General features: G+C 40.1%; 1 protein-coding gene across 3 annotated transcripts in view; it reads left to right on the top strand.

Moving 5' to 3' along the window:
• Window positions 1-795: 795 nt before the first annotated feature.
• Window positions 796-8,374, top strand: part of LOC114660696 (CD82 antigen-like) — a 79,586-nt gene continuing 72,007 nt past the window's right edge. Inside the window, exon 1 of one of the 3 annotated variants that reach the window (XM_051933890.1) lies at window positions 796-970. Coding sequence is in view for 1 of the 3 variants with exons in the window: in XM_051933889.1 (XP_051789849.1) it covers window positions 1,438-1,453 (16 nt within the window). In the remaining 2 variants the exon portion in view is untranslated. Of the gene's footprint in view, window positions 971-1,094; window positions 1,191-1,378; window positions 1,454-8,374 lie in introns of those variants that run through there. The other 2 variants (XM_051933891.1, XM_051933889.1) reach the window with 2 other exon arrangements.

Below are 8,374 nucleotides of genomic sequence, written 5' to 3'. Positions count from 1 at the left end.
TAATTTAGCTATTGTTAGATTATCCACAATTAATTGCATTTGAATTACTCCATTAATTTTGAATGAAGTTCTTTCAACTTGTCCTTTTGAGTACTTTTTCTGATTCTACTATGCCAGTTCTTATATTTATACTGTATTGTAATTTAAAGCAACTTGTGATGCACACATTCTTTTAGAGGCATTAAACAATTTACGTTCAAAAAGTGATGTAATTTGTTTTTGAAATTCATAATAAATAGAGTTTTAAAAAGTGCGAAAAGTTTTTGAACGTCCCTCGTATGAAATAAAAGATTTACATACTGAATCGGAATTCATGTCTCATCTGTGAAAGGCAAATTGATTCCTCAAAGGAAACCCATGAAGATAGCACTAAGCCCACAAGCGCCATGAGGCAATAGAGCCAACCTAAGTGCCACTATAACACACATTCGAATGTTATTTTATTTTTTACATTTTTATCAATATTGTTATGTTATGTTTTACCGCTTCACTTGATAATCTTATTGTGTTTTGTTTTCCAAATATCTTCTTTGCATCTGCCAAAAGACCCATCTTTCTGATCAGCTGGGTAAGTGCTTGTTTTCCTCATACGCAAACGACACGAGCTAAGCGGGTGCTGCTACATCAAAACTCGGGCAATGGTTACGGTCAACGTTGCAAAATTCAGAGCGGCACTCCTCGCTTGAATTGCAGAAGGAATTGAGTAGAGCGTCCGGGTTTGTTACTCGGCTTGTCACTCATCTGATGAAGGGGTGGGTTCTGAACTAATACTCTTCGCGTTTGATTGGGTGAGCTTCGGGCCACTTGTTCCGAACAGTCGAGTTAGTGCTGTGGCTTGTGTAACTGCGAGTGCATAACGCTTGGTGAACTGGAACTAAATAGCAAGATATACTCAAACACAAACAAAAACGAAGAAACTTTGTGTTGCTGTAGCAGCAGACGTTTCGGATAGACCCGGTGGATCTGAGTGGTAAGCATCAGGAGTAAACTGTGTGAAACTGGAGCCTCGTGCACGTCGTGGAACTCAGCCGATGGGCAACCGGATCCGAGCTCATCAAATATTAACTAGCTAGGTTTTGTAAACGAATGTTCAGTAGACGGAGTTGTTCCTCTTGAAAGGTGTTTATCTATCAGAGTAATTGTGGTGGACATCTTCACCGTTACAGCCAGTATTGGCTTATGATGAAAAGGTATGACGACTTTACGAAGCTTATTGCGGTGGATGGATGCATTTAGAATTAAGAGGACTTGGTATGATTATAAGTGCTAGCACTTGTACAGCAGACATAATGTCAATACTGTGACATGAGTGTAAATGGCTGAATTCAAGCGTGTGAAGTACACCGTTCATTCTAACAAATCCCCTGCATGCGTTCGATAGGTTAATAGTGTTGTCTCAGGAAAGGACGATCATTAAGCTTGACATGACTGCTATTGATGAAATGCCGACGAGGTAATAAGTTCGGTGAGGCGTACGCAATACGTTTGGGGCATGTAATGGCTAGGGGATGACGTGAGTATATGTGTAGTGACCCAGCATGTGTCGATCGCACTCTTATCTTGGTAATTGATTAAGCTGTGTAAGATAATTCATACGTCGAAAATTGGACTTATTGAATAGCTAGCAAAATGACTATTGTTTCTGTGTAGCTTTGGTTGATTGCCCGACCTCGTAGCGGCGCTGTGTCTACTACCCTTTCTGTGTTGGGTGGGGTTAAGGTTTTTCTGTTGAAATGAGGATATTAAGTTGACCGCGTGTGTTCCCAGGTATCAGAAACGTCAGGTAGCTCACTGACACCTGCGTGTGTCTTAGAACAAGGGGCTGTTGTGTGTGTTGTGTAATCCTTTTCGTGAAGCAAAGGCGTATATGCGCGCGCGAGTAACGGAATTCAGTCTGTGTGATTACACATACCGTTAATCTGCCTTCAACCTTATGCACTCAGTAGAGGAAATCTTTAAAAATTGAACATTTTAGATTGGGTATTAAACGTGTAAAATTGAATTTTGTGGTTAGTCTCCGTAGGGCGCTGTGTTGGCGTATATTCTACCGCTGTCCCATCGCAACACCAAAACAGCCTGTTTTGAGTTACGGAGATGGATGGATGGAGGGAAGTCGGTGTAACAGCGCCCGCGCCCCAGTGTGTCTAACACTGCCCATCCCCATCTATGCGTGTGCCCTCATTTCAGCATCAACTCGACTTCATCGCTCGTCTGTTCTCTCAGGGAGGGCTCTTGCATTTGATACACTGGGGCTTTCTTTCACCGTGACAGATCGAGACGACGACTGGCTCCCATAATAACCCCTGCGCAATTTGTTCTGCGATGAGCCATGCGTGTTGCCTCGGTAAAGCAAATGGACTGATGCGTCGAATCCTGGCATCTCTTTGGGCTTCTGATTCCCGTGAGATTCTTGCCAATTACCATCATCCTGACCAGCGAATTGTGTGAGACTATAGTGCACTTAGGCTTCCTCTTTATTGCAAGTGATATTACCAGTGGGGGTGGATGTGATGTGAAATGTTTGCATGTTTCCTGTGAAGAGGAGAGCATGCATGCTGTTAGAGGATGTGGTGGGATTTCCTGTTCTTGGCACAAAGCAGCATCAAGGTACGTCAAAATCATGGTTTTACTGTGCTGAGTGATAAACATCTGCCACATGACTCAGAAATGTCCCAGATTCTGGGTGACCGGAGAAGGAGCCAATAAACTTATAATACGACTTAAAATGAACATATGTAGGCTACGTAACACTGATACATCTGTGGAATGTACGTATCTTAAGCATTAATGTCAGGAATGTCCTGTTCGCTCAGCACATAGATTAGCTACACCTAAATTACTGGTATGGGTCCCATCATGCAGTCCTGTTCAAATATTTTCCCATCACATCAAAAACAGCGTATAATAAGATTAAATCAATTTTAAAAATACCGGAAATTTAAAAATGTTTGTTTTTAGTACAGCGCGTTGCATTTCATCAACGCTGACCTCTCAAAAATGCATTTAGCAGCACCGTACCCTGGCTGTTGTCGCCGAGCCTTTCACTGACTTTCCAGAGGGGGACAGCTGCAGATCGCGACATTTACGTCACGGCGCCGAGTACCTCTGAATGTTCGACGTTTCCATGAATTTACGCTTGTATTCAAAGCGTCCCCGAGGTCGAACAACTGTTTTAAAATGTAACTGCAACAAGCAAAACCCTAACCACTGCCCCCACCCCCAGACTTCGACGGAGGGTTAACAATTGATAATATACGCCTTTCATCCCCTATTGTGGCATTATCAAAATTACAGGCAAGATAATTGTGCCGAGAAGAGTTTTAGCTACACGCTCTGTCTTGACCTATAGCAGGTTGTGTAGTACAACGTTCCAGGATCCGTTGAACTTGAAACGGTCACGACCCTCAACTCACTGATACGTCATTCTGTCCTACACCAATAGAGTTGATGTCCGCTTGCAGGTCCTAATATTGACACAGTGCACGGCTGATCATTTTTCAGCTTTTGTTCGGTTCATCTCAGTCTTTCAATTCGTCATTTTCTTTCATTTGTATTTAGTTTTAAACATCTCAACCAATCAAGCAAAACAATGGGGTGATCTTTATGACATTTTCATACTGGGGGAAAAACATAGCAAGGTATCATTCAAATACATGCAAATATTTTTAGTCGAGTTATTAGTCATTTGATTTAATTACTAAAATCTTGAACAGGTACCCAGAATGTAAGATTTTAATCTGGATCAGTCATTTGTCAAAAAAAAAAATCTGTCAGTGTTTTTCTATACTAACTCAGACCTGTATGGTATTTAGATTGCTGCTAGTTTGTTTAATATTGTGTATAATTCTGGTTGTTGTTTTTTAAAAGATGTCACAAGAGTAAGTGATGACTACGTGGTAATAACATATTGTAAAGTATTATGGCACAGTTTAAGAATAACTCAAATCATTTTAATATAAGACTTCTTAATCCTTTAGAATGTGCAAGACAGTTTTCAATATTGCCAGTTTGAGTATTCTTTTTGAAATTGATAAAATAAGGTTAGAAATAAAAATGTATGCATTTTTCCCAGCGAACTGTAAAGAGTGAGCCTTGGGGTTGTAGTTTTGCAAACAGGAAATAGAAATGAAAGAATTGAATAAAAGGGAAATTGTTTAAAGCAGGATGGATAAATCTTTCGTTCGGAGCAATTGTCGAGGTTTTCAAAAGTCCTAGATTTCATAAAGTTTAATTCAGTTATTTTTAAAAAAAATACTGCATACTTCCCATTTACAAGCTTAGAGTGTTGTACTCATTTACAAACATAGTTAAAACATGGAATCGTCTGCATGGTGTTGCTGTTTTTAGCACTGGCACCTCATAGTACTCCAAAAGAATAATGTTGTGGAGTTTATATGTTCTCTCATGTGTCTGTGGAGTTTCCCTCAGGTAGTCTGGTTTTCCTCTCGTATCTTTAAAGACGTGCATGTCAATTTCATTAGGGATTCTAAGCTGTTCTGGTTTGATTGAAGGTGGATGTGCGTGCCTGGGTGTTCCCTGTGACGTGCTGCTGGGTCTATTTCTGCCTTATCCTTGATGCTACTAGGATAGGCCCAGGTTTCTTCACTCATGTACTGCATTAATTGGGTTTCATAGTTGACGAATTTACAAAATCAGCTCAAGGCTGTTCCTCTGTTGTGAACTGTCAGATGTGAATCAGCCCAGCACACCTTTAAAGGGAGTTAAAGGGAGTTGCTTGCTTAGGATTGACACTGACAGCCATATTTGGTGGATGAGTAGAGTATGGAATAGGAACCCTATCAATTCAGATGCAAATATAAAAAATGTAATTTTTATTAAAGACTGTAATCAATTCGGACAAATCAGTTTGCAGTGTTTTTATAGAGTACCGGCTCAGAAGACTTACATAGATTTAAAAATATAGTGAAACATCACTAAAGACTGTAACCTTTGGCCATATACATAAATAAATGTGCATATCAATACCAAAAATCTATAAAGTGAGAAGCAATCTCATTTGTTATAATATAAATTAAGTCATGCTAGTAGAAGTTCTTGCCACTGTCAGGTGATCTGAAATTTCATAGATACACACAGAATGCCACACAGTATTTCTCTAGTAAAGTGAGACGGTCTTATGATCTGTCAGAAACCATTTTGATTCTAAGATTCCTGTCGCTCTAATGCCTTGTTTCATGGACAGGAGACCAGTATCTTGGAGAAGTAGCAGTAGCTCCAAGTGCCACAGCAGGATACTAAAAAGAGCTCTACAATGAAAGAGGGGCAGTAAAAGTTCATGAGTGTCAAACTTGTATTAGTGTGCGAATAAATAACATACAGTCATATGAAAAGGTTTGGGAACCCCTCTCAGCCTGCATAATAATTTACTTTATTTTCAACAAAAAAGACAACAGTGATATGTATTCAGTGGCGTAGCGTGGGTGTCAGCTGCCCGGGGCGGAGGAAAATTCCACCGCCCCCTTATTTAGGTATTTCAATTTAAAAGACTAAAATATACAGTAATTCTAAAGAATTTTTCGGCAAGAACAATCATCATTATTGTGTATTGTACAGGTTACAAATAAAAAAGTCATGTATATATGTTTTACAATATAATAATCACATTTATTACAAAAATTCTTACACATATGCCACTTACATTGATATAACAGGTATAGAACACTTATGATTATACCTTGACGATCGACAAGATGAAGTTATTAGCGAATTGAATATAAAACACAAATCGACTTCCAATTAGAACTAGAACGATACTGCTACTATTTATGTTTTTATTGAAAAATAATATAATTGTTAGAATTAAAAACAAAACTTCTGTCTTTAACTAAAACTTTATTCGTCTACTTTTTTTAAGAGCAAAGTCTTTTATTGCACTATCAATGTCTATAGCATCACACACCTCTTGCTCAATAGACAAGATAGCCAGATTGGTTAGCCTTAAAGTACTCATTGTTGATCTTAAATAATTTTTGATCAATTTCAATTTTGAAAAACTCCTCTCACAGCTGGCATTGCTTCTGGCAATTGTGAGGAATATTCAGAGCATTATTATAATATTGGGCAGAGTATCTTCCAGCTTGGATTTCACAATAAATTTTAATAATTCAAGTGGGTCCGCATTAATTAATATATTTTCGTTGCCTGTGGCAGTAATAAAAGTCCGCAGTCGAAGTCGTTCCAGTTTGAAGTCCTGCTCGTCAATTTCGGCAGATGCTTATACATTCATTTAAAGAAAGGGGATTCCCCAGTTTCATCACAGAATAAGTAATGAAAAATTCCGTGCTCATTTCAATTGGTCTGAATCGTAGGAGCGACAAAAATCTGAAATGAAATGGTTCAAATTTTTACAAGATATTATTATTATTTATTGTGAAATTTGGCCGCCCCCTAAAAGTGCCGCCCGGGGCGGGCCGCCCCTGCCGCCCTCACTACGCTACGCCACTGTATGTATTTCATTTCCTAGGAACATCTGAGTACTGGGGTGTTTTCTGAGCAAAGATTTTTAGTGAAGCAGTATTTAGTTGTATGAAATTAAATCAAATGTGAAAAACTGGCTGTGCAAAAATTTGGGTCCCCTTGTAATTTTGCTGATTTGAATGCATGAAACTGCTCAATACTGATTACTTGCAACACCAAATTGGTTGGATTAGCTCATTAAGCCTTGAACTTCATAAACAGGTGTGTCTAATCATGAGAAAAGATATTTAGGGTGGTCAATTGCAAGTTGTGCTTTTCATTGACTCTCCTCTGAAGAGTGACAGCATGGGATCCTCAAAGCAACTCTTAAAAGATCTGAAAACAAGATTGTTCAGTATCATGGTTTAGGGGAAGGCTACAAAAAGCTATCTCAGAGGTTTAAACTGTCAGTTTCAACTGTAAGGAATGTAATGAGGAAATGGAAGGCCACAGGCACAGTTGCTGTTAAACCCAGGTCTGGCAGGCCAAGAAAAATACAGGAGCGGCATTGTGAGAATGGTTACAGACATCCCCCAGATCACCTCCAAAGACCTGCAAGAACATCTTGCTGCAGATGGTGTATCTGTACATCGTTCTACAATTCAGCGCAATTTGCACAAAGAACATCTGTATGGCAGGGTGATGAGAAAGAAGCCCTTTCTGCACTCATGCCACAAACAGAGTTGCTTGTTGTATGCAAATGCTCATTTAGACAAGCCAGATTCATTTTGGAACAAAGTGCTTTGGACTGATGAGACAAAAATTGAGTTATTTGGTCATAATAAAAAGTGCTTTGCATGGTGGAAGAAGAACACCGCATTCCAAGAAAAACACCTGCTACCTCACAGGTGGCGCAGTGGTAGTGCTGCTGCATTGCAGTAAGGAGATTATAGGTTTGCTTCCCGGGTCCTCCCTGTGTAGAGAGCGCTTTGAGTAGTGAGAAAAGTGCTATATAAATGTAAAGAATTATTATTATTACCTACTGTCAAATTTGGTGGAGGCTCCATCATGCTGTGCGGCTGTGTGGCTAGTTCAGGGACTGGGGCCCTTGTTAAAGTTGAGGGTCAGATGAATTCAACCCAATATCAACAAATTCTTCAGAATAATGTTCAACCATCAGTCACAAAGTTGAAGTTCCGCAAGGGTTGGATATTCCAACAAGGCAATGACCCAAAACACAGTTCAAAACCTACAAAGGCATTCATGCAGAGGGAGAAGTACAATGTTCTGGAATGGCCGTCACAGTCCCCTGACTTGAATATCATCAAAAATCTATGGGATGATTTGAAGCAGGCTGTCCATGCTCGGCAGCCATCAAATTTAACTGAACTGGAGAGATTTTGTATGGAAGAATGGTCAAAAATATCTCCATCCAGAATCCAGGCATTAATCAAAGGCTATAGGAGGCATCTAGAGGCTATTATATTTGCAAAAGGAGGCTCAACTAAGTGTTGATGTAATATCTCTGTTGGGGTGCCCAAATTTATGCAGCTGTCTAATTTTGTTATGATTCATATCGCATATTTTCTGTTAATCTAATACACTTAATGGCCATCCATCCATTATCCAACCCACTATATCCTAACTACAGGGTCACGGGAGCCAATCCCAGCCAACACAGGGCGCAAGGCAGGAAACAAACCCCGGGCAGGGTGCCAACCCACCACAGGGCGCACACACACACACACCAAGCACACACTAGGGACAATTTAGAATCACCAAAGCACCTAACCTGCAAGACTTTGGACTGTGGGAGGAAACCAGAGCACCTGGAGGAAACCCACGCAGACACGGGGAGAACATGCAAACTCCACGCAGGGAGGACCTAGGAAGCGAACCCAGGTCTCCTAACTGTGAGGCAGCAGCGCTACCACTGTGCCGCCCTAAACTTAATGTC

This window comes from Erpetoichthys calabaricus, chromosome 11 (genome assembly GCF_900747795.2).
Source record: "Erpetoichthys calabaricus chromosome 11, fErpCal1.3, whole genome shotgun sequence".
NCBI classification, from domain to species: Eukaryota; Metazoa; Chordata; class Cladistia; order Polypteriformes; family Polypteridae; genus Erpetoichthys; species Erpetoichthys calabaricus.
This window is presented reverse-complemented; position numbering and strand designations above follow the sequence as displayed.